General features: G+C 48.2%; 1 protein-coding gene across 2 annotated transcripts in view; it reads left to right on the forward strand.

Moving 5' to 3' along the window:
- Positions 1-22,929, forward strand: part of LOC120242379 (zinc finger protein 555-like) — a 32,515-nt gene extending 9,586 nt beyond the window's left edge. Inside the window, exons 1-4 of one of the 2 annotated variants that reach the window (XM_039248124.1) lie at positions 8,616-8,738; positions 19,638-19,764; positions 20,193-20,376; positions 21,238-22,929. In XM_039248124.1, coding sequence (XP_039104055.1) covers positions 8,736-8,738; positions 19,638-19,764; positions 20,193-20,376; positions 21,238-22,798 — 1,875 coding nt within the window. In that variant the 5' untranslated portion in view covers positions 8,616-8,735 and the 3' untranslated portion in view covers positions 22,799-22,929. Of the gene's footprint in view, positions 1-172; positions 1,229-8,615; positions 8,739-19,637; positions 19,765-20,192; positions 20,377-21,237 lie in introns of those variants that run through there. The other variant, XM_039248126.1, reaches the window with a different exon arrangement.
- The last annotated feature ends 3,601 nt before the right edge of the window (positions 22,930-26,530 follow it).

Genomic DNA, 26,530 nt, shown 5'->3' on the forward strand with positions numbered 1-26,530 from the left:
AACTTCTTACCCTGCGTCCTGGCCTCAGGACCTTTTCCTGTTTCCCCCCATGTTGAGCGTCGATATTTGAACACAAATTCACAATACGCCTCATGTATGTTGGAAGTACTCTTGTGCCGCCATTATTAAGTTAAAAGTTTCTTCCCTTTCCCCCCTCCTCAATTTATTTCAGATTTGGATGCTAGACTGAAAAGCCAAGCATTGTCTTGTAAGAAGGCGGTTTGCGGGGAAGAACCACCCAGAGGTATGAATATAACAAAGTTTCCCAAAGAAGACTGGGGACATGGTGAACTTGAGGGGAACCGTGAAGACCCCCACAGCCTTTCGAGGCAAGTGGCAAACCCCCAAGTGGAGGTGTTTGCTCAGAGGGAGACCACCGCCTGGCCTGAGCTTGGGGGAGCCTGTGCTATGAGCTCAGACCTTGCTTTAGCTCAAGGAGATTCTGTCGGAAAACATTTCCGTGACTGTGGTCTAGATCTTGAGAGTTTGGTAGCTGATCCATTCTTACACCAGCATCAGATGGGATTCACAGATCAGAGACCCTGTGAAGGGAACGAATATGGAAAAGATGTCAGCCACAGTAGTCCCCTCAGTCAACAAAACGGAGCCGCGGACAGCGGGGAGTCGCGTCGTCGTGGTGTGGCCCTCACGACACACAACACGGTGAATGTGGCGGGAAAACCCTATGAATGTCAGCACTGCGGGAAGGTGTTTAACCGGAGGCATTCCCTGAGTGAGCACCAGAGAATCCATACAGGGGAGAGACCGTATGAATGTCAGGAATGCGGGAGAGCCTTCACGCACAGCTCAACCCTCACGCGGCACTTGAGGACTCATACTGGAGAGAAGCCCTACGCATGCGGCGAGTGCGGCAAAACCTTCAACAGGATTTCGTCTCTGACCCAACACCAGAGGATCCACACAGGGGAAAAGCCCTACAGATGCAAAGACTGCGGCAAGTCCTTCTGCCAGAGCTCTTACCTGATCTTGCACAAGAGAACACACACAGGTGAGAAGCCCTATGAGTGTAATGAGTGTGGCAAGGCCTTCAGTGATCGCTCCTCACTTAACCAACACGAGCGGACTCACACCGGTGAGAACCCCTATGAGTGTGGCCAGTGTGGAAGAGCCTTCAGCCAGAGGTCGTCCCTGGTCAGGCACGAGCGGACTCACACCGGAGAGAGGCCGTACGGCTGCAGGGAGTGCGGGAAGGCGTTCAGCCAGAGATCCGCCCTTATCACACATCAGAAAACTCACACCAGCCAGAAGGCCTATAAAATAATTGACTGTGGGAAAGCTTTCTACCAGAGCAGCCGGCTCATTGGGTTTTAGAGGTGGCTGGCTGTAATGTCTCTTCTGGCTCGCTGCTGCAGAGGTATGGTTAGATTTTGCCCTTCTGATGGGACTGTTGGAGAAGAGGCTTCTGCCACATTCTTGAGGAAAAGCACCAAGATCTAGATCTGAGAAGGGACCTTTTAATGGGGGAAGTTGCCATTGAGCTGTGCGCAGTGAGGCCCATCTTTTTGGAAAAGATTGGTAAATGTGAACAGTAACCTGGAATGGGGTTTTGATAAGAGCTCTCATACTAAGTTAGTTGGTCAAACAAAAGGCATTCTGTTTCAACCTTTTGTTTCAAAATTCAGTATTTAAAAAAATATGTTTATTATTTCAAGAAGGAGTGCTAGCAGATGAGGGGCAGAGAGAGATGGAGAGAGAGAGAGAGAGAGTCCTAAGCAGGTTCCACACTGTCAGCGCAGAGCCCGACACGGGCTCGATTCCACAAACCCCGAGATCATGACCTGAACCGAAATCAAGCATCAGATGTTCAACCAACAGAGCCAGCCAGGTGCCCCATCAAAATTCAGTATTTTTTTTTTTAAATATTTTATTTATTTTTGAGAGAGAGATAGAGACAGCATGAACAGGGGAGGGTCAGAGAGAGAGGGAGACACAGAATCTGAAGCAGGCTCCAGGCTGTGAGCTAGTTGTCAGCACATAGGCCAATGTGGGGTTCGAACCCACGAACCATGAGATCATGACCTGAGCCAAAGCCGGACGCTTATCGACTGAGCCACCCAGGTGCCCCAAAATTCAGTATTTTTTAAAAATGTTTATTTATTTGTGAGAGACTGACAGATAAATGGGAAAGAGACACAGAGAGAGGGAGACACAGAATTGGAAGCAGGCTCCAGGCTCTGAGCTGTCAGCACAGAGCCCGATGCAGGGCTAGAACTCATGAGCCTTGAGATCATGACCTGAGCCGAAGTCGGATGCCTAACTGACTGAGCCACCCGGACGCCCAAAATTCAGCATCTTTGTTTCAGTAATCTGTTTCAGTACTTTACTTAGTCTTTCGGCCCCAGTTGGTTACTTAGCTAGGTTCTAACTTGTTTCGTGCCTGGCTCCGTCAGCACAGAATGTATGCTAGCACAGAGAGAGCTTTGGGTACAAAGTGAAAAATAAAGAGTGCAAAATAGTATGTGTGATTCTGTCCAGTGAATTCTGAATATATACACAAACGGACAAAGGCTGGACAGAGATGTGGAGGAACGAACAGAGCTTATTTGTCAGTTATCTGAGCATATGTGATTTCGTGCCTTTTGCCATTTTGTTTGGTGTTGCTATAATCATTTTGACCGTGAGCAGAAATCAGACAACCCCAAGGGATATCAGCTTTCTTGGGTCAGGCAGGTAGGCTTGTCGACGGCATGGTGGGGAGGGTGGATGCAGTAGGTGTTGGGATGGGGGAAGTGGGGCCGCCTTTGACAGCCCGGGAAAAGTCCCACCTGCGAGGCCGACCTGCCAGAGTGGAGACCAGGAGCTCTGATGTGCACCGTCATCATCACCGTCACCGTCACGATCACCATCACCGTCACCGTCACCATCACCGTTTATTGGCTGTGGTTCGTCATTGACTCTCCTCAACCACCCCAGGAGATAGTCGCTGTTCACACCCTCCCGCTCCAGCAGGGTTAACGGAAATAAAGGACGTTGTCCAAAGTCAGATGACTAGAAAGTGGCGGACCCAGGATTTGAACTGGAACAGTCTGTACAAGTGCCCATGCCACATTTGGAGCTGTTTTCTACATTCTCGCCTGGAAGTCATTTGACCTCCATCTAAATCTTCCCCTTTGTCTGTGGCTGATGAGGAAGGTTGCCCGTCAGGTCTCCTCTCACCTGAGTGGTACCTGATCACATCGTAGTTGCTGCCTTTCTCTAAAGTAGAGATCCCTCCTCTGGCGTCCGTGTAGACCCTCCTGGGTTGATGGATAAGTTTCTCCAAGGGCTCTGGGAACAGTCTTGTGCCGGATGCAGTTGTGTGTTGGGGGCCATGGTGTGTCATCTGGGGAAGCATCCAGCTTTCATCCACTTCTGAGGCCTGGCTGACGTAGGGGTGTTACAGTGCACTGTTTTCCAGTCTCGATCCCTTGCTCCCTCTAAGAGTTGTTTGGAACTCCTTGTGCTAGGTGGCCGGGCACAGGGCGTATGGGGCGCCTGCCCTCCCTGCACATATATTCCAGTAGTGAGGAGGCAGGTTGTGACGTGTGCAGTCACCCAAGTGTCCTGTGATTGGTTAAATACTCATACCCATCTTGATATATATTTTTTATATTTATTTTTGAGAGAGAGAGAACACAAGCAGGGGAGGGGCAGAAAGAGAGGGAGAGGGAATCCCAGGCAGGGTCTGTACCATCTGCGCAGAGCCCAACACGGGGCTTGATCCCACAAACCATGAGATCATGACCTGAGCCAAAATCAAGAGTTGGACGAATATACCGACTGAGCCCCCCAGGAGCCCCCTGTCTTGAGAGTCAGAGGATCCCGCCACTATGTTTTCAATTTGCCGTGAGCCCTGCAGTGTAGCCAGACCCATGATGGAGTGAGGGGCAGGGACAATGTGAAACAGCTAAGCACATACTTTAATTAAATCGTGACAGATTCTGTTAGTGCTCTTGGGGACTTGAACAGGATGCTGCTGTGATAGATAATATGAGAGAGGCCAACCTCGGGCCTTTCTGAGCACCTGACATTTGATTTGAAATGTGAGTCACTGGAGCCTTCAAGGTGAGTAATTTAACCAGAGGAGAGCTTCCGTTAGCTTTGTTTTCACATATTTCAAAAATATTTATAGGGGCACCTGGCTGGCTCAGTTGGTAGAGTGTGTGACTCTTGATCTCAGGGTTGTGAGATCATGGACGTGGAGCCTATTAAAAATATATATTTACAGGGGCGCCTGGGTGGCTCAGTCGGTTAGGTGTCCGACTTTGGCTCAAGTCATGATCTCATGGTTCTTGGGTTCGAGCCCTGCATTGGGCTCTGTGCTGACAGCCAGCCCAGAGCCTGGAGCCTGCTTTGGATTCTGTGTCTCCCTCTCTCTTTGACCCCTGCTCACGCTGTCTCTCCCTCTCTCTCAGAAATAAATAAAACACTAAAAAAATATATACTTACAATGCTTGTTTTTTTTTTTTTTTTAATTTATCTGACTCAAAGTATTTTGAGAGAGAATATATTAAACTTCTGGGTGTTTACCCATCTTCCTCTCTTTGAAAACAAATTCTTTTTCTTGTCTGATTGCTCTGGCTCAGTCTTTTAGTGCAGTGCTGAACAGGAGTGTCGAGAACACACCTCCTTGCTTTGTTCCAGACCTTACAGAAAAACATTTAGTCTTTCACTGTGGACTGTGATGTTTTCTGTGGGCTTTCTGTAGATTCCCGCCATCTTTATTATCCTTTAAGTCTCTGCTTTTTTTTGTGCTGTGGTCTGAGAATGTGTCTACTGTCTTGAATCTTTGAAATGTGTTGTGTTTTGCTGTGTGGTGTACTCTGTGATCGAGTTTCATTTATTTATTTTAATGTTTTATTTATTTTTGAGAGAGAGAGAGACAGTGTGAGCAGGGATTGTCAGAGAGAGGGAGACACAGAATCCAAAGTAGGCTCCAGGCTCTGAGCTGTCAGCACAGAGCGCGACACGGGGCTCGAACCCACGAACCATGAGATCATGACCTGAGCCGACGTCGGACGCCTAACCGACGGAGCCACCCCAGCGCCCCTGTGAGTTTTAGAATTGTTCTCTAGATCTTGGGAAGAAGCTGTGTTCTTTGTTTTTATGCTTTGGAATCGGCTTATCTGTTATATCAACCTTATTAATCATTGGCTGTCAAATTTTATGTCAGGATGTTCAGATTTAACAAGTGAGACTTGGTGCCCAGTAATATGCATTACAAAATTTCTTTTAATGTTTATTTTTGAGGGAGAGACAGAGACAGAGTGCTAGCAGGGCAGGGGCAGAGAGAGAGGGAGACACAGAATCTGAAGCAGGCTCCAGGCTCTGAGCCGTCAGCACAGAGCCTGACGCGGGACTTGAACTTGGGAATGGCAAGATCATGACCTGAACTGAACTCAGACGACCAACCAACTAAGCTACCCAGATGCCCCAGTAACATGTATTTTAAAAAATATTTATTTTTGAGAGACAGAGTGCAAGTGGGGGAGGGTCAGAGAGAGGGAGGGAGACACAGGATCTGAAACAGGCTCCAGACTCTGAGCTGTCAGCACAGAGCTGGACGTGGGTCTCAAACTCACGAACTGTGAGCCAAAGTTGGATGCTGAACCGACTGAGTCACCCAGGCGCCCCTGATCTGATAGAGGTTGGTAAACTCTGTCTAGAGGATTTCCTAAAGCTTAGCAGTAGATACGTGAGTATTTAAAATGTTGCTTCATGTTGTGTCTGGTTGAAATAGCGGGCGACGGCTTGAAAGTGCTCCCCTTCTCCCTGTGTTGTGGTTTTCATCAGGACGTGCTTCTCTGAAGAATGCAAAATCCAGCCCTCTGAGTGTCTTTTTTTTTTTTTTTAACATACATATTTTTAAATTTATTTCTAGGAGAGAGAGAGAGAGAGCGTGAGCAGGGGAGGGTCAGAGAGAGAGGGAGACACAGACTCTGAAATAGGCTCCAGGCTCTGAGCTGGCAGTCAGCACAGAGCCCGACGCGGGGCTCGAACCCACAAACCGTGAGATCATGACCTAAGCGAAAGTCGGACACTTAACCAACTAAGCCACCCAGGCGCCCCTGAGTGTCTTACAAATAGAAGCTTACAGGGGCGCCTGGGTGGCTCGGTCGGTTAACCGTCCGACTTTGGCTCAGGTCATGATCTCACGGTTTGTGAGTTCAAGCCCTGCCTTGGGCTCTGTGCTGACAGCTCAGAGCCTGGAGCCTATTTCAGAGTCTGTGTCTCCCTCTCTCTCTGACCCTCCCCTGCTCACACTGTCTCTATCAGAAATAAATAAAACATTAAAAAAAATTTTAAACAAAGAAACAAAAAACACACAAATAGATGCTTACTGTTTGGATAAAATTTCTAGTCAGAATATCATCTATCAGAAAAGTGCTACCCTTCAAACACAAAGACGCAAAGACATTGTTCTCTAAAAAACCGTCAGACCACTCCGAGATGCGCCGTTGTGGGAGCAGAGTCGAGTCGAAGGAGCCTGTGGAAAGTTCAAAGTCCTCTCGTGAAAATTAAGACTGGGAAGAGGCGTTCTTTATGCCACATACTGAGGCATTTTCCTCTGCTTCAGACCCATTATGTGAACTTCCTGTTACTGCTACAACGAATTGCCACATATTTAGTGACTACTTAAAAAAACCAATTTCTTACAACAATTTTGGAGGTCTAAAATCAAGGTGTTGACAAGGCTGTTGTCTTTTTGGGGAGCCTAAGAGAGAATGTTTCCTCACCTTTACCTGGCTTCTAGAAGCCACCCAAACCCCTTGGCCCGCGGTCCCTCCTTCATCCTCACAGCCAGCAGCTGGGGGTCTGACTGTCTCTCTGACCCCAAGCCCCTGCCTTTGTCTCCTGAGGATCTTACGAGGACGCTGGGCCGCCTGGGAACCCAGGGCCACCCCCACCTCAGGGTCCTTAATCACCTCTGCAAAGTCCCTTTTGGCACGTGGGGGCCATATTCTCAGGTTCCGGTGATGAGCACGTGTCCACACCTTTCATACTTGGCTTTATGATGTGGGGCTGAAGTGGGGTGGACAGGCCGCAAACCACATTTCTACTTTGCCAGCCACTCCCCAAATACTAGAACCTTCTAACCGCAGGGAGGATGGAGGCTGCAGGAGGGAGAAGGGATCTGTTTGCTCCTTCCTGTCCCTGTCACTCTTCGCACGTTTGAGAATGCCTGTGTCACCTCCATGCATGAATCACATCCCAAATAACTCGACTCATGCTTCTTTCCCCTCGGGTTGCTATAGTTTTACTTTCTTCTCTGTGCCAGTGTTTTGTGAAGAATTCGGAGACCAGCTTCATTTTTCACCGTAACGAATGGAATGACATGTCCTTTATGAGCGATGCTTATGGGGCATTTATCTCAACACACGGGTGCAGGCGAGGCGGGTGCTGGACGCTCATGCCAGCAGAACCCAGTCTTCAGGCCGACTTCTAAATCTCATGCTGAGTTATTGAAACTTGGTATTCATTATTAATCCACATTAAGCAAAAAAGTATATAATCATACTTTACTTTCAAAAGCTTATGAACCCAACAGGTGATTTATTTTTAGCTCGAAGCTTTTTATGTATTAATTTTCCAAACACTAATTTTTATGAAAGCGTATAAAACCTTTTTGTAACACCCCCTCCCCGCCCAGGATTTTTTTTTTTTTTTTTTTAATTCTGTTGGTAAGTCAAATAAGTGATACCAGAGTTTGGACGTCCAGACGCGGCCTAGACACCGTTTTCTGAGGCGGGCAGGCGTTATTAGATACGTTGGGTGTCTAGCCCCCATCTACTAAGTGTATTAAGTTTTCAGGTCCGTCCTAAAGCCTTCCAGAAGCTTTCCTGTTGTTTCAAATCAGTTAAAAAAGGAACTCAACTCCCTTGGGGCCACCACAGCTTTTATTCTGCAGAATTCCCTGGGGCCACACCAGAAACCTGATTCGAAATGTCTCGGCAGCGTAAAACGCACACCTACGGGTTTCAAATGCTGCCGGCACTCGGGCGGGGACGCCCGGTCCTAACCCCCCGCGGCTAGGCGCCCTCCAGCACGTGGGCGGGCCCGGGGCCTCCGATGTCAAAGGTCACTGGTGAACCCGAGCCCGACCCGGCCTCCTATGCGGTGACGTCACTGTGGAGGGTCTTTGTTCTTGAACAAAGAGTCCCCGTTCACGGTGTGCTCGCTTCGGACCCTCCGGTCCTGTCTCTTCGGTCCCGGCTCCGAGCAGGGGATCCTCCGCGGGGAAACTGAGTCAGGGGGTGTGGGTCCGCCGCGCCGCGCCGCACCTCGAGGGGGCTCAACCCGCGCACCTTCGGAGCGCGCGGGTCAGCCACGTGTGTCGGGACGGCCTGTCACTCAGGTGTAGGGGCGTGGCCACGGAGAATTGTCCAATCAGAATGACAGGGGCGTTTCTCGAAGCATAATCTGGTGGTTGCCTGGAGAACTGGCCAATCAGGGACTGGAGTCCAGAGCACTGCCCAATCAAGGGCACCGGAGGCGGGTCTCGGAAAACTATCCAATCAGAGCCCCGGGGAGAGGAAGGACCCCCGAGCAGCGTTCAATCAGGGCGCGGGAGCCGGAACACCGCCCAATCAGGCGCGGCGGCGGGCGCGCTTGCGGCCGCGTGGACGTGGCCCCGGCGCTGCTGCGCACCTGCCCCGGGCGGTGTCCTGCGCTCACCTGCCTGACCCTCGGGCGCGCGGGGAAGAGCCCCGGAGAGCTCGGAGCCGGGCCGCGAGATGGTGAGTGCGCGCGGCCCGGGCCGAGACCGGCAGGGGCTGGTTCCATCCGGCCGGAACCGGCTTCCTGCGGCCGCGGCCCGCGTGTCCGCGTCCCCGAGGCTCCCGACCCGAGTCTCCGCCTTCGGCCTGAGGGGTGTTAGGGATTCCCAGTCCTGGGTCGGCTCCCTCCGGGAGGGCAGGCCCTGGGGGTGGGCGAGGAGTGTGGGGAGACCTGCCTGGGGCCCCGGGCCCGCGCGGACCCCCGGCAGGACCTTGGCCCCAGGTAGCCATTCGCGGGAGGGACGTGGCCGGCAGCCGACTGGATCTGGGGCTGAGGCGGGAGGCGGTTCCGGCGCCTGGGTCCCCAGCGGGGGGCTGTGCGGCCTCCTGCGGAGCGTGGTGCCCTCCCCCCGACACCTGCAGCGGGCCCGCGGCCGGCGCCCTGTGTTCGGGGCTGTGCGGGCGCCCGGGGGCCGGAGGCCTTGAACCTCCCCTGCCTGGTTGGTCCCCGGGAGGTGTTTTCACTTACCGAGGCTTCGGTGTTTTAGCAGATGTCAAACTCGTTTAATTAATAGAGCGTGAAAGCGAGGATGAAATCGAAGGAGTGGATTTCAGAAAAATAAGGTGGGGCGCCTGGGGGGCTTAGTCGGTTGAGCGTCCGACTTTCGCTCAGGTCATGATCTCAAGGTTCGTGGGTTCGGGCCCCGCGTCGGGCTCTGTGCTGACAGCTCAGAGCCTGGAGCCTGTTTCAGATACTGTGACTCCCTCTCTCTCTGACCCTCCCCTGCTCACGCTGTGTCTCTCTCTCTCTCTCTCTCTCTCTCTCTCTCTCTCTCTCTCTCTCTCTCTCCTAGAAATAAATAAAACATTAAAATAAATTTAAATGTTTTAAAAAAATAAGGAAATACCTTACATTACATTTGTTAAACATTCTGGGGAAGTCCGTCCCAGTGTGTGGTAAGTTTCTCAGGTCTGCTCCTTTGGGTGATGATGACAAATGGAATTTCAGGGCCTCCCGGGGAAAGCCCTTCTGGGGAAGAGAACGTCCGAGGCATAGAGAACATCTCCCTTCCCGTAGGGCCGCGGTGGGTCAGTTGGTGACTTAGATAAACCGATCAGTGATTTTCCCTGGCCGCGTGGAGAGCTTGTGACGGTACCGTTTCCTGTTATCGGTGATGCACTTTGCTGTAATGTACAACAAATTAGTGTGCGTGAAGGGGTAGGAATGCAAGCATCTTTTTTATTTAGATGCCTGTCGCTGCCTCATGTATTAAAGTGCTCATCATTTCTGCCTCTGCTTTTCAGTGGCTGTCGGGCTGTGAATCGAGTTTCCCCCTAGACCTGGACCCACGTCCCATTGGTTGCGCCGTCAGTTCCATCGTGTCCGGAGTGTTATTGCCTTAAAATCCTGTGTGTTCGGCAAGCTTTGCCTGGTTCTTTAGAACATTTTGCCTGTTCTTGGACATTGGTTCTTCCTGTTAGATTTGCACAGTTACTCTTTGTCTAGTCCCTGCCAAGGAAGCACATTTGGGTTTGTGGGTTTAATAGAATATTATGAAGACGGGAGGTCTGTCTTGGGAGGGTTGGTGTCTTAGTAGCAGTGAGACCTCTCTGTGCTTTCTTTCCGTTTATTTCTTTTTGGGTATTAACCCTAATGTTTTCAAATGTTTCCATTTGGCTCTTTCTTTTTTTTTTAATTTTTTTTTAATGTTTTTATTTATTTCTAGGAGAGAGAGAGAGAGAGACAGCGTGAGCAGGGGAGGGTCAGAGAGAGAGGGAGTCACAGACTGAAACAGGCTCCAGGCTCTGAGCTGGCAGTCAGCACAGAGCCCGACGCGTGGCTCGAACCCACAAACCGCGAGATCATGACCTAAGCGAAAGTCGGACACTTAACCGACTAAGCCACCCAGGCGCCCCTCCATTTGGCTCTTTCTATAGTATTCATTTTACTTATTTGATAGTAATGAAATTTGTTTTTCACCATAGTATGTGTTATCTTCTTAAATGGATTTTTGACTTGCTATTAATTAGGTAGTGACATTTGGTTTTATATTGAATTTTTATCCTAGAATCTTGTTAAAAATCTTGTTTTGTGACTTTTTTTTAAAATTTTTTTTAACATTCATTTTTTGAGGGGGGGAGGGGCAGGGAGAGAGAGACACACACAGAATTCGAAGCAGGCTCCAGGCTCTGAGCTGTCAGCACAGAGCCTGACCCGGGGCTTGAACCCGTGAGCAGTGAGATCATGACCTGGGCTGAAGTCGGATGCCTAACGGACTAAGCCACGCAGGCACCCCAGTGACTCATTTTTGTTCCGTCGTTGTCCTGTACATAGAGTTTAAAACTTAGACACAAAGGGGGCACCTGGATGGCTCAGTCGGTTAAATGTCCGACTTTGGCTCAGGTCATGATCTCACAGTTTGTGGGTTCGAGCCCCGTGTCAGGCTCTGCGCTGAATGCTTGTTCAGAGCCTGGAGGCTGCTTCAGATTCTGTGTCTCCTCTTTCTGCCCCTCCCTGCTCATGCTCTGTCTCTCAAAAAGAAATAAATGTTAAAAATAAATAAATAAATAAATAAATAAAGCTTAGACACAAAGACCAGTGTTTTTTTTTCTAGTATTGGATCTTTGTTTATTTTCTCGTGGTACCGGATCGGATCTCTGGTATAATGTTGATTAAGTGTGAGGTGCTGGGCATACCTGATTTCTACCTAATTGTTTTGGAGAAGACAATGAGCTTCATACCATTTTATATGATCTTTGTACTGTTTTGGACCTTCTTCCTTTGGTTTTCCTTTATCAGGTTATGCATGTTACCATCATTTCCTAGTGGTAAGATTTTTTTACGTATGACTGGTGGATATTATAAAATGGCTGTTGGTGTCTCTTAGGATGATTACACGTAATTATATGAATTGGTTGTAGAATGTTCTATTGTGTAAATAGCACCAGTGCAGGAAAATGCATTTGACACAGGTACAGTTGACAGACACCTTAAAAGAGAATCCTCTGTGCGGTGAAATTCAGCCCTGAATGTAGAACAAGCCTTCACACGAGAAACCCCACTGGAAGTGAACCCCAGAAGGTCCCCCTCACGCCCAGGTGGGATGAATATGTACAAGTATTTGTGGTTCTGCCCATAGAGTTCTGTGCACTTGTGCATATTGTTACGTGTGTGTATGTATGTACAGTTTTTAGCAATTTAGGTATCAATCTGCAGTATAATCTGAAATGGTTAATTTTCCTGCTCTCCTTTACTCTGCCCTGCAACCAGTCATTCATATGTGTCTATGTCAATAGCAACACAGATCGATGACACACAAACACCCAACAATTATATGTATGTTCCTAACTCACCTGCTGTGGCACATTTTCCATAGTACTGCTGTTTGATTTCCTTATTTATTATTTTCCTCTGAGAGAATTGAAAATCCGCAGGGTTCAGATTTCCCGTCTTGTTCAGTAGCTGCAGCCCCGGCGCCCACAGGTTCTAGGACCCGCATAAGCACCATAAGCACGACCTGAACGCAGTTCACTCCGCGAAGAGCCGGAAGCGAGGCCCCAGGCAGAGCGGACCTGCAGGAGACAGTCAGCCTGGCCTCGAGCAGGGGCGGGAGGGCGGGACACCATGTGTCTGTTGCGCACTCGACCTAGTGCCCGGCAGAAATCAGGGTATCTTCTCACCACGCTGGGAAACACCAGTCCCGACAGGAGCCCCGCACGATGTGCATCAAGGCGCAGGTGCTGGAGGGGTTGTGGGGATTTACCAGCCGTTAGCATTTCCTCTGCTCTGAGCCCGTTTTAACAGTATCTGTTCTGCGGTTTCTGAGAATCTATGAGCTAATCTGTACAAGGCTTTTGGCAGAGTCGTTTGCATATATTGGGTTCTCTGTGGCACACTTAAAAAATTAATATTGTAAAGATGGGGGTTTTGAGCAGGGTGTGGCGAGTCCGTCTCCATCTGTTGCAGCTGCTGCAGCAAAAATGCCGTAGACCAGGGGCGCCTGGGGGCTCAGTCCTTTGAGCGTCCAACTTCGGCTCGGGTCATGATTCGTGATTCGTGGGTTTGAGCCCGGCATCGGGCTTTGTGCTGACAGCTCAGAGCCTGGAGCCTGCTTCCGGTTCTGTGTCTCCTTCTCTCCCTGCCCCTCCCCTGCTCATGCTCTGTCTCTCTGTCTTTCTAAAAAATAAACATTAAACAAAATGCCGTAGACCAGGCGCTTATAAACAATACACGTTTGTCTCTCACAGTTCTGGAGACTGGGAAGTCCAAGGTCAAGGTGTCTTGATGTTAGATTTGGCAGATTTCCGGCAGAATTGGTGTCTGGTGACGACCTTCTTCCTGGTTCACAGACAGCGGGTCTCCGCACCACGTCCCCACGTGGAGGAAGGGGCGGGGGAGCTCTCTCGGGCCTTTTAGCAGGTCACTCGTCCCATTTATGAGGGCTGCACCCCCGTGGCCTAATCCCCTCCCCAGGGCCCCACCTCTCAGTACCATCACACTGAAGTTAGGATTTAACATGAATTTTGGAGGGCACCAAACTTTCAGTCTGTAGCCGTCCCCAAGAGCACCCTTAAGTTCAGAGGCTCACTAGGGGGGCTCCTGGGACTTAGCGTGTAGTTGTGCTCTCGGCCCTGGTTCATGACATGCTTATAACGCAGAGCACGGTCAGCACAGGAGAAATGTGCCGGCGCAAAGTCCTGAGGACACCAGCCGCGGGGTGCTGGGAGCCGCACTGGCCTCGCTGGATGACAGTCCCAGTGAGGAAATGGTAGCGTTTGCACCATTTCCTGCCATGAGAAATGAAAACTGGTATCTCCTTCTACTACTGTCTCATGTTGGAAATGAGGCTGCTGGTATTGACCAGGCCTCACAATATTCCATATCAGACCCATATTCTCCATACAGATTGCTCATTCTCCACACAGATTGCTCATAAGGAAAAGCATATCCCTGCCTTTCCCAAAGAGATTTCAGATGAAAACATTGTGGATGATTGTTAAAAGGCTCTTCCTATGGGCCTTGCAGATCCAAGACTTATATAATAAAGGGGGCTTGAGTCTGGCCCTGAGACAAAGAGCCTAATTTAGAGTTAAGGGCAGATATCCACCCCCACCCAGTTGTGTCTGCTTGGAGCACTGCCCCTTCCAAAGCATTTGTTATCAAGTGTTTGGAGTGACTTATTCTGGCCTTGAATATGCTGATTGCACCCTGTGAAGGAACCTATTGAGGAACTTCTTCTTTTGTGATTATGGGAGCAAAGGTGCTTGCTGAAAGACCTGTTTGTTTGTTTTTTAATTTTTTAAATGTTTTTTATTTATTTCTGAGAGAGAGAGACAGCATGAGCAGGGGAGGGTCAGAGAGGGAGGGAGACACAGAATCCGAAAGAGGCTTCAGGCTCTGAGCTAGCTAGCTGTCAGCACAGAGTCCGATGCAGGGCTCGAACCCACGAATGAAACATAAGATCATGACCTGAGCTGAAGTCAGACACTTAACCGACTTAGCCACCCAGGCGCCCCAAGACCTGTTTTTCTTGATACTTCCACCTTAAACAAGCTATTGACCCCTGCCCACAAAGAAGTAACTTCACCCTTTTTATGCGAAAAACTTTGGTATGCTAAAGATGCCGTCCTTCCCCATAGGATAAGCACCTAAATCCCCTACCTCAATCACTATTGATAAAGGTTATGCATGAGTCTTCTACAGATCTCTGTTCTGGGAAATTCTTACATATCAAAGAAGTTTGTCATCAGAAATCATTGTCTAAGGCAAATGCCACTTCTGTGCCGTCCCCCAAACAGTTATAAAATAAAGTTGAGCCCCAGTCATAGTGGAGATGCCTGCCTGGTGACCAGAAAGATTCTCGGGGCCTCCCTCATCCCTTCCTCGCCGACACCGTCCATCCTTCAGGGACCCCTGGACCCCAGCCGGAGCCAGCCTCCGACAGCAGGGTTCCAAGTGTCCCCTCCAGGGACATCATGCAGGACATGGCCAGTTCCTCCAGCAGCCCGGAGTGACAGCACACGTAAAATGTCCACCAGGGAAGCTAACGAGAGACTCCGGTACCAGGCCCCGGGGACACCGTCCGCCTAGCACGTGCCAGGATTCTAGACTTCCACCAGGAAGGTTGGTCTTGGGCACAAGACATTATTAGCGTAACAAGACATAGGGAGCCTCTCCTAACAGGGTGCTGGGACGCCTTCCCAAGTCCACGTTCCTGTGAACCAGCCAAGGCCAACCTTGGGAGCAGGACTTTCTCAGGATAAGGATCCTCAGGCCTGTTAACACCTGTGGACAGTCCATTCCTTTCGCCCTTGGACGAGACCTCTTTACAGCAAAGTTAGTGTCAGTGGTAGCTGCCCTGTGCAGCCAAGTGAGACCAGTCTGCAGTGTTGATTTTGGTTATGCCCTTTAGGGGGTCCTGACTTGCCCAGTTCAAGTGAGTACTGTTCATCATAAAGGTAAAGGTCTTAGAACGTGAGGGGGCTGCATCCTCAAAAGTTCTGTGTTGTATTTTCACCTGACCTCAGGCATGGCACGACCCAGCGGACGTGAGTGTCTTTCAGGATAAGAGGGTGTCCTGACGGGCTGTGTGGCAGGCGGCAGGCCCCCACTGTGGCCTCTGGGAGGTGGGAGGGGCTTGCCCTGGAGTTCTCAGGGTAGCCTATTTCTTATTACTATTATTATTTAATGTGTTTATTTATATTTGAGAGAGAGGGAGACAGAGTGCAAGTGGGGGAGGAGCAGAGAGAGGGAGACACAGAATCCGAAGCAGCTCCAAGCTCCGAGCTGAGCTGTCAACACACAGCCCAAGGCGGGGCTCGAACTCATGAATCACGAGATCATGACCTGAGCCAAAGTCAGATGCTTAACCGATGAGCCCCCCAGGCGCCCTCAGTGCAGCCTCTTGTAAGGAATCCAGTGTGGCCCTTGTGAGGAGGGATGCCCGCGGCGGTCGTTTTCAGACAGGTTTGTTACCCACAACCCCGGTTCGTCCACCTCACCAGTGGGGACGGCATCTGGGGGTGGGCTGTGTGGAAAGTAACGGAAATGAACAACTTGATTTCGGATGGTCTCGCTGGAGAACAAGGCCTTCATCGCTGGCAACCGCGAGCGACCCAGACGGACCACCCAGAGGTTTCCGTGGGTTAGGACCTCAGACAAGTGTCCAAAGCTCGCGGTGTTCCCAGCGTGGGAGTCCTGTCCCCGGAGGCTGTCCTGCTTTCACAGCAGCCCAGTGTACAGTGAGGCCGAAGTAGCCCTTGCGCACGCTCTGGGCTGTTAGCTTACAGTCCAGTGCGGGGGGTTGGAATTCGGAATTGCCCAGATCACAGGTCAGAGCGCCGTGTTCCAGGCTGCGAGTACACCTCCCTCCGCCAAGCCCCTGCTGGACTCTCGTCGGCCTCTAGCAGGTGCCAGAAATGGGCTTTTGTGGGGCGCCTGGGGGGCTCAGTCGGTTGAGCATCTGACTTGGGCTCAGGTCATGATCTCACAGTTCATGAGTTTGAGCCCCTGTGGGGGTCTGTGCTGACAGCTCAGAGCCTGGAGCCGCTTCGGATTCTGTGTCTCCCTCTCTCTTTGACCCTCCCCTGCTCACGCTGTCTCTCTCTCTCAGAAATAAATAAAACATGAAAAAAAAAAAAAGAAAAGAAGTAGGTTCTTGTGAGAGCTCTTTGGCAAGCTGAAAACTTGTACTTAAAATTTGGAAAGTATCTCTCCATTTGGAGATTGCCTGCCTCACTGTTTCCCTCTCGTTTTGAGCCTCCAGTAGGTAAAAACTCAGTAAAAACCTAAAGTTCTTCTAATACTTAAGAGTTTAAATTCCACCTCATGCAGCAGTGGCAACAAGCAAGGGGGTCGTGTCCTGTGCACACTTCTCTGTACTGATTGGGATGATCCGTCCAGCGCTCATTACGTTACACGCCTATTGGATCCATTTTTATCTTACATGCAGATAAGCAGTAGCCACAAAACAAAACCATTTTAAGTAAAACACACACACACACACACACACACACACACACACACAACAACCCTTTCCCATTTTTCCTCATCACAAGTTCATTTAAAGCTGTTTGGGTTCTGTAGCGTTGTCATAACAGATGACCATAAACTGGGTGACTTCAGAACTTTCTCAGATTGTGGAGGCGGGAGGTCCCAAATCAAGATAGCGGAGGGTTGTGCTTTTGCGCCATCCTGGTGGCTTCCAGCCTCGGGCAGCCCCGGGTGCTCTTTTGCTGGTGACGGTGTAATTCTGGTCACCGCACCCCATCCTCATGTGGCCGCCGTCCCCGCACGTCCCTGACTTTGCATGGTATCGTCCTCTTAGAAGGCCACCAGCCAGATTGGATTCGGGCCCGTCCTACTGACTTCATGTTAACTGGGTTACACTCGCAAAGATCCTATTTCCAGGGAAAGTCACATTCATAGGTAACCAAGAGTTAGACACAGTGTAACCCACGACGAGGCCGTCGTAGTGAGTCCAGCACTTACAGGGCGATCCCGGCCGCCCTGTGGGGGGTGGGTGGGCAGGAGGCTGCGGCAGCCAGTGGAGGGGAGGGGGACGCCCCTCACCCCGTTTCTCTTGGTTTATCTGAAGCTCTGCTCCGGCACTGGAAACCTATTTAATTTTTCTCTCAGTGCAGTGCGAACATTTCACATTTTCTGCCCATCCATAGTTTACCCCTGGGAACTTGGGGGCCCTTTCTCCTCCTGCCTGGGGAGAGAACAGAAATCAGAGACATCACCAAAGCTGTGCTTTGTTAAAGTCTTCTCGCTCAGACAGCACGGCCCAAAGCAGCAGTTTACCCAGTGTACCAGCGCCCCTGGGGACGGACCTCGGTCACCTTACCTCAGTCACCTCTAGCTTCATGACAGACAGCAGCTCAGCTGTCTCTCCACACTTCTCTGCATACATGTAGCTTCTGCTGTGTTCCAGGGAGGCGGGGGTGTTCTAGCAAATTCCACCCCTGATGCCAACTGTGCCTGGAGTCCCCCAAGACCACCCTTGTGTCCTGCGAGTAGGACCCTCGTGACTTAGCATATAGTTTTACTTTTGACTGTGGTGTGTTACGATGAAAGAGCACACGGCAGAGTCGCAGAGGGAGCAGGCACATGGGACAGAGTGTTCTTTGCCGGTGGAGTCGCACGGAGCGCACCCAGAAGCGAGTCGTGCCAACACGTGGAATGGTGTCTACCAGGGAGGCTTGGTGGGGACCCGGCGCCTGGGATTTTTACCCCGGACTCGTTGAGTATTGACAGTGTCACATGCACGCAGTTTAGACACCGTGGGTGAGATCAGTCAGGCCGGCGTGCAGCCTGAAACCCACATTCCCAAACACCAGCCTTGCAGTCGCGTCTACGAATACGGTTGAGGCCCCTGAGGCACGTTTCCTGCACACTAGGTGTGGGGACTCACCACAGGGAGCACTGCAGTAACTGAGACCAGCGCCGCTGCTCGGGGCACTCCCGATGCTCCCTGTGCCCGTCACAGGGGTTCCCCGTTCATCCGCTACCCTGTTGAACAGGTAAATTCTGGCAGCAGAATTGCTGACTGAGAGTATTTTCTCCTGCTCGTGCATGTCGGTGGGTTGATGAACTTTTTATAAAACCAGGGTTTCAGGGAAGCATGCAGCTCGGTGGGTCCTGTGCTCTCAGGGGTTGGCCTGCCTTGCTCAGGTGCCCAGCAGGGGAGGGACAGGGGAAGGAGAGCCATTGTGAGCAGAGCCTCTGGGATGATGTATGGGGGCGGGGGGTGGGGGGTACTTTTACCTGCAACTTGATATGCGGGAGCGTTTCATTTGTAGGAAGGCACTGCCTAATCCGATCTGTGTTTTATTATCAAGGGCACACTCACTGATGGGTGTTTTTGACTTCAGTCAACTCCCTGGCGGGATGGGACTCTTAAGCCTCGGGGTCAGCAGGAGTTCTCTTCCATGTTTCTGGTGGAAAGAGCCGTTTTTGCCATCATATAACATTTGCCGTGGGGGTGGGGGTGGGGCAGTCGCACGGAGACTGCAGTCTGGGGAATGAATGGATGCAGGTCTGAGTTCTCATGCCTGTTTCCTCTTTCCTGAGCTCTGACTTCCCAGTAACTTTCTCTCCTATTCCCGTATGACGCAAATACACTAACAATACTTCTTCAAGAGAATTGTATCATTTAGCCAGTAGGACCTGTCTCCTTAGGGCCTGGAGTTCTTTAAAATGTTGTGGTTATGGGGTTCCTGGGACGCTCAGTTGGTTAAGCGCCGACTTCAGCTCAGGTCATGATCTTACGGTTCGTGGGTTCAAGCCCCGCATCAGGCTGTGTGCTGGCAGCTCAGAGCCTGGAGGCTGCTTTGGATTCTGTGTCTCCCTCTCTCTGCTCCTCCCCTGCTTGTGCTTTGTCTCTATCTCTCAAAAATGTATGTTTAAAAACATTAAAAAAAAAAAAAAAAGGATGCTGTGGTTATCTGGCCCCTGCTGCAAGTTGGACTCCAACAAGGCTCTCAGGAAGGAAACGTTCCCAGCCCTTGAGTGTGTTCTTATAAACCTCATCCACGTTTGACCTGGGGCTTGACGTGGTGCGTCATAGGGAAGGAGCCAAAGTAGTTTGTGTCCCAAGGGATTGGTGGGTCTTAAAATGCAAATATTTGTTTCATTTGGAGAGCATTTCTGTGAATTCTCCAAAGTGGTCCGAACCCTTTGGTTAAAGGAGAATGAGACTTGACATGGTTGTAGTTCGAGTGTAAAGATAAGTTCGTTTGCATGAGTGGGACTGTTAAGTATGTGAGGATGTAAGTGTGGACTGAGTAAGAGATCTGATGATGGAGTAGAGAGTGGATGCTAGTGGCCACAGAGCTGCGTTTGAACTTCCTGTGAATTGAACCCAGTTGTTCTGTGAGTCTCAAACTTTCCTTCTGCACGTATGTTGGCTGTTTCAGGACTCCGTGGTCTTTGAGGATGTAGCCGTGGACTTTACCCTGGAGGAGTGGGCTCTGCTGGATTCTGCTCAGAGGAAGCTCTACAGAGATGTGATGCTGGAGAACTTGAAAAACCTGGCCTCAGTGGGTAAGAATGACCTCGTTCCTCCAATTAGTCATTTAGAGAACAAGCATTTCTTACACATCAAGCCTGTTTCAAGACCTGGAATGTGGAAAGGGAAGACATGAATTAGTAAGACAAGGTCACAACAACCAGGGGGCTAGAATCTTACAGTGGCTGCATGAGAATGAGAATCTGTATTAACGTGATTGTTTGTCTTTCTATAAAGAAAGCTCCCTTTGTGTCATCAGAGAATATAGATTTTATGGGTCATTAAGGAGCCAGCGAAGTTTATGTAATCTTATGAGACTTCAACTGCGTTCATTAAATTGGTTACCATTTTGAGCCCTTGTACTTGTTATTAGTGAAATCCCAACACAACTGAACTCCTCAGTGTCATTTCAACTAACAAGCACCTTCTTCCTATAAAACTTTTGTTCCCTTTTTGCTTTCAGATGATGAGACTCAATTTAAGGCCAGTGGGTCAGTTTCTCAGCAGGATGCTTATGGGAATAAAATATCCAAAGAAAATAAATTGGCAAAGTTCACCAGAAATGAATCCTGGGCCTCTGTTTTAGGGAAAATTTGGGAAGAACTTAGCACGGAAGATCAGCCCACAAACCAGGGGAGACAGCTGAGGTGAGTTCACTCACAAGAGAAAGCAGTATTCCAGGAGAGAACCCTAGTATGTCATGAAATTTAAAAAGCAAAGAAAACAAAACACCCACAGGAGCCTAGATCAAATTTGTTTACTCACAGAATTAAAAAAAATTTTTTTCCTTAAATATGATGTTAATGTTGAGTGTTAGAAACAGAATTCAGTTGGAAACAATTAGGAGGAGAAGCCCATGTTTAAGAAACTGTTTTCAGGGCGCCCAGGTGGCTCAGTCAGTTGAGCATCCGCTTTTGGCTCAGCTCATGATCTCATGGTTCGTGGGTTCAAGCCCTGCGTCGGGCTCTGTGCTGACAGCTCGGAGCCTGCTTCGGATTCTGTGTCTCCCTCTCTCGCTGCTCCTCCCTCCCTCATACTCTGTGTATGTGTGTCTGTCTCTCAAAAATAAACAAACATTAAAAAAAAAAAAAAAAAAGGAAAGAAACTGTTTCCATCATGCCAATGGTTCAATCCCCTCCCATGATATTCACTTTACTCTGCTTTATTGTTTAGGGTAGAGAGCCTACACGTTCACTGAAAGTGATGAAAATGTAATCGTTTTTTTAAAAAAATGTTTACTTATTTTTGAGAGACAGAGAAAGACAGAGTGTGAGCAGGGGAGGGAAGGGGGGGGGGGGACAGAGAATCTGAAGCAAGCTCTTGGCTCTGAGCTGTTAGCACAGAGCCCGACATGGGATTTGAACCCATGAACCATGAGATCATGACCTAAGCCAGTCACACGCTTGACTGAGTCACCCAGGGCCCCCTGAAAATGTAATCCTAATAGTCGCTAGTATAAATTAAGAAATCATTAATCAAACTGTTGATAACATGCTTCTCCTTAACAGAAATCCTGTGGAGAGACTCTCTGAAAGTAACGATCAGAACAGGGAAGGCTCCAGTCAGATTCCAAATCTTAATCTGAATGAAAAAACTCTCCGCAGAGTTAAAGAGGATGAATGCAGTGCGTATGAGAAAGTCTTCCTGCGCCACTCCTCCCTCAAGAGTCACATCGCCCTGCACAGTGGACACAAAGCGTATCTGTGTCAGGAGTGTGGGCGGGCCTACGGCTGTCGTGCACACCTAAAGTTGCATGTGAGAACCCACAGCGGAGAGAGAACCTACACGTGTAAATTATGTGGGAAAAGCTTTCCTCGTACCTCTTCCCTCAACCGGCACATAAGGATTCACACTGCTGAGAAAACCTACGAGTGTCAGCAGTGTGGGAAAGCCTTCATCGATTTCTCAAGTCTTACCAGTCACGTGAGAACTCACACTGGCGAGAAGCCCTATAAATGTAAGGAATGTGGGAAAGCCTTCAGCTACTCCTCAACTTTCCGGAGACACATGATAACGCACACTGGCGAGAAGCCCTATAAGTGTAAGGAATGTGGGGAATCCTTCAGCTACTCCTCAACTTTTCGAAGACACATGATCTCACACACGGGGGAGACCCCCCACAAATGTAAGGAGTGTGGAGAAGCTTTCAGTTACTCCTCAGCTTTCCGCAGGCATATGATCTCACACACTGGAGAGAAGCCCTACGAATGTAAACAATGTGGGAAAACCTTCATTTACCTGCAGTCCTTCCGGAGACATGAAAGGATTCACACCGGAGAGAAACCCTATGAGTGCAAACAGTGTGGGAAAACCTTCATTTATCCCCAGTCCTTTCGAAGGCACGAAAGGACTCACGGTGGACAGAAGCCCTATGAGTGCGGCCAGTGTGGGAAAGCCTTCAGCCATCCCTCGTCCTTTCGAGGGCACATGAGAGTGCACACTGGGGAAAAGCCTTACGAATGCAGTCAGTGCGGCAAAACTTTCAATTGGCCCATCTCCTTACGAAGACATATGAGGACACACAGCAGAGAGAAACCCTATGAGTGCAAACAGTGTGGGAAAGCCTTCAACTTATCTGCTTGCTTTCGAGAGCACGTGCGGATGCATCCAGGAGACCAATCCTATCAGTGCAAGCTGTGTGGGAAGGCCTTCTATTGCCACATATCCTTACAGAAGCACATGAGAAGGCACACGGCGGAGAAACTGTATGAGTGCAAGCAGTGCGGGAAAGCGTTCAGTTGGCCCGAACTCCTGCAGCAGCACGTGAGAACACACACTGTGGAGAAACCCTATGAGTGTAAGGAGTGCGGGAAGGTCTTCAAATGGCCATCGTCCTTGCCAATACATATGAGAGTGCACACTGGAGAGAAACCCTATGAATGTAAGGAGTGCGGGAAGGCCTTCAGTTGTTCCTCATCCTTAAGAAGACACGTAAGAATACATGCTACCGAGAGACACTACTTCTGTAATGCGGGAAATTCTGCAGATGAATTCATGCTCCGTGCTGCAGAAAACCCACACCAGGAGAGAAGTCTGATAAAAGTTGTAAATATGGTACTGCCTTTGTGAGAACTCCATCGAAGTGGACCCATGGGGCGTGCAGTTCCAGTTCCTTTACAGATAAAAAAATGAGGTGCAGAATAGCTCTCCAAGTACTCATTTAGCTATCTTACAAAAGTTTGCAGGTACTGCTTTTTTCCCTCTACGTTTTGGTAAATAAACCTTCTGTCTTTACAGCTTGTTGGACTCTTGGTGATTTGAAGTGTTGTTTTTTAATATGTAAGTAATTTTAATTTCTTAGTTCTATAAATTCTTTAAAGGGTCAATGATGCTTTGGTATTTCTTGGGATTTTCTTACTACTTTGGCTTGGTGGATCCTGGGTATCACCCATTACATATTTTCTGCCGTACTGAGAATTTATTTCTTTAATTTGGCCAGAGGAGCCTTACTGCATTTGCTTTACGAGTAGTTTGCAGAAATTGATAATTACTCCGAGTTCTTCAAAGCATAGTCTCGTATGAATGAATTGTCACTTTCGACTTTTCCCATTTGCTCCTTGCCCTTGCTTGTGATTGGAAATTGGCTTTTACTTCAGAGATACTCTGTGACCATGAGATATAAGACACAGGGTTTGAAGTGGTTCTTCTGGATTGTGTTATGTCAACGTGGGCGGCAGCGTTGGGAACTATATTTCCCAGAATCCCTTCCCTTTTGATTATGTGTTCAGATTTACCAATAGCCTAACTTGGCACAAGATTTGGAAGGCAGGAGTGGAGAAGCCATTTCTGTTGGGAGCCACATTAAAGTGTGATAGGTGCTAAGGGGCTTTTGGACATGAGTCCATTTTCCTGATTTTGGCCTTGCCAATCAGGAGTATTAATGCAAAAGAAATGCCATGTGATTGATTCCCATTTTTCTGAGTTGCAGACTTCCATGAATATCTTCCTGAGCTATGTATAAAGGACCCATTTGTGTGGTCCTGCACTCACAATTTGGATATTCCTACAAACTCTGATGTGTCCTCTAGACCAGTAAATTCAGACTCGTGGTTAGTGATCTTCTTTGATGCTATAATTCCGCTCTTCTCTAGATCTTCACATATGTGTATAAGGTCTTAATTTGTATAGTGAACACCTTATTTTCAATATTTCTAGTGACTCTGGGATCCTGATTCTGCCACAAGGGCTACAATGTTGCTACAAAGCAAAATAACACATGGGTTACATCTTAAAGTGTGCAGACTCATTCTTCTACATGAGAAAACATACCATTGTATACTAGATTTTGGGAGAGCTGAATGTTGTTCCTTGCTAAGGGTTTAACTGTTATGTATGATTATGTGTCATTAAAAACAGTATGTATTTTATCTTAAAGGAAAATTTGCTGTAGATATTTCCTAGAAATACACGACTTCTAGTGTTTTTATATCACCTGTGCAGTTACTGCATTACTTTCCTGGGACTGCTGTAACAAAGCACCACAGCTGGGTGACTTAGGACAACAGAAATTTTGGTCTGACAGTTCTGAAGGTAGAAGTCCAAGTTCAAAGTATCGGCCAGACCATGCTTCCCCTGAAGGTGCTAAGAAAGGGTCCTCTCCACCTGTCTCCTAGCTTTCGGTAGTTCATTGGCATGTGGCGATACAAGTGATCTTCACCCTGCGTTCTGCCCGTATGCGTGCTTCTCTCTTCATGTGGCATTATTTTTATAAGGACCACACATATCAAGTTAGGCTCATCCTATTCCAGAAATCACCTCCTCTATATCGGTGATAACTCTGTTTCTAAATAAGGTCACCACATTCTGACGTGCTGGAGTTAGGACTTTAACATACGGATTTTGGTGGACTATTCAACCCATAACTCTACCAAATGCTACACTCTCTTCCATTTACTGAGAGAACAGATTAAAATATTCCATTGCAATTATACATTCCAAGTCAACTATAATTTTGGTAAGCATTATACATTCCAAGTCAGCATTTCCAGGCACATACAACCTACGGTATTTTTGTCATGTAAATTTTATTTTTACTGTTGCATAAGCATTTGCTATTAAACTGATTTCTTACGCATTGCTAATAAAACCCTAACTAATTGTTTTGTCAAGCTTTCTAACTCAAACGACTGGGAACACACTGGTAGTCAATGAAAACTGGGTGCAGTGAATTCAGGCAATTTGAGTAAACACATGGACAGTGGGATGTATCAGTCAGAGGGTGTTTGGAAGGATATATTTACAGATATTTCTGTAGAAGGCAGAAATAATTGAATTTAGCTAACTAAAACAAATTGGTAGAGCAGTCATTGAGAAGAAGGGAAGTTTTTTTTTTTTTTTAATCTTTTTAACGTTTATTCACCTTTGAGAGATAGACACAATGTGTGCAGGGGAAGGAAAAGTTTTAATTTTAATTCCAGTTAACATAGTGTTATGTTAGTTTCAGGTATACAATATAGTGATTCAACACTTCATACAGCACACAGTGCTAATTCCAAGTGCATTCTTAATCCCCATCACCTATTAAATTCATCCCCTACTCCATCCCTTCCGGTAGCCACCAGTTCTCCATAATTTAGTCTGTTTCTTGATTTGTCTCTTTTTCCCCCCTCACTTTTGCTGGTTTTGTTTCATAAATTCCACATATGAGTGAAACCATATGGCATTTGTCTTTCTCTGATTTCACTTAGCATAATATTCCAGCTTCATCCTTATTGCAAACGGCAAAATTTCATTCTTTTTTATGGCTGAATGATCCATTTGTGTGTGTGTGTATGTGTGTGTGTGTGTGTATCTTCACATCTTTATCCATTCATCTATCAATGGACACTTGAGCTGCTTCCATATCTTGGTTATTGTAAATAATGTTTTTGTAAACATTGGGTGCATATATCCCTTTGAATTAGTGTGCTTACATTCTTCAGGTAAATACCCAGTAATGTGATTGCTGGATCATAAGGTAGTTCTATTTTGAATTTTTTGAGGAACCTCCATATTGTTTTCCACAGTGGCTGCACCAGTTTGTATTTCCAAAGACTGTGCACAAGTGTTCCTTTCTCTCCACATCCTTGCCAACATTTGTTTTTTCTTGCGTTGTTGATTGTAGCCATTCTGACAGGTGTAAGATGATACCTCATTGTAATTTTGATTTGCATTTCCCTGATGATGAGGGATGATAAGCATCTTTTCATGTGTCTGTTGGCCATGTGTAGGCCTTCTTTGGAGAAATGTCTGTTCATGTCTTCTGCCCATTTTTTGATTGGATTTTTTGGGTGGTTTTTTTTTCGGTATTGAGGGGTTTTTTTTGGTTTTTTAATTTTATGTCTTTTTTTCTTTGAGAGAGAGAGTATGAGCGGGGGAGGGAAAGAGAGAGAGGGAGACACAGAATTCAAAGCAGGCTCCAGGCTCTGAGCTGTCAGCACAGAGCCCAACGCGGGGCTTGAACCCACAGACTGTGAGATCATGACCTAAGCCAAAGTCGGACGCTTAACCGACTGAGCCACCCAGGCGTCCCTTATATGTTATTTATATATTTTAGGTACTAACCTTTTATTGAATATGTTGTCTTTTAGTTTTTAAATTTTTTTTAAAAACTTACTTATTTTTGAGAGAGAGCCGGCAAGAGGTAGAGAGAGAGGGAGACACAGAATCTGAAGCAGACTCCAGGCTCTGAGCTGTCAGCACAGAGCCTGATGCGGGGCTTGAACTCACGAACTGTGAGATCATGACCTGAGTCAAAGTTGGACGCTTAACTCCAAGCCACCCAGGTGCCCCACCTTTTAGTTTTGTTGATTATTTCCTTTG

This window comes from Hyaena hyaena, unplaced genomic scaffold (assembly GCF_003009895.1).
Source record: "Hyaena hyaena isolate Hyena2069 unplaced genomic scaffold, ASM300989v1 scaffold_302, whole genome shotgun sequence".
NCBI classification, from domain to species: Eukaryota; Metazoa; Chordata; class Mammalia; order Carnivora; family Hyaenidae; genus Hyaena; species Hyaena hyaena.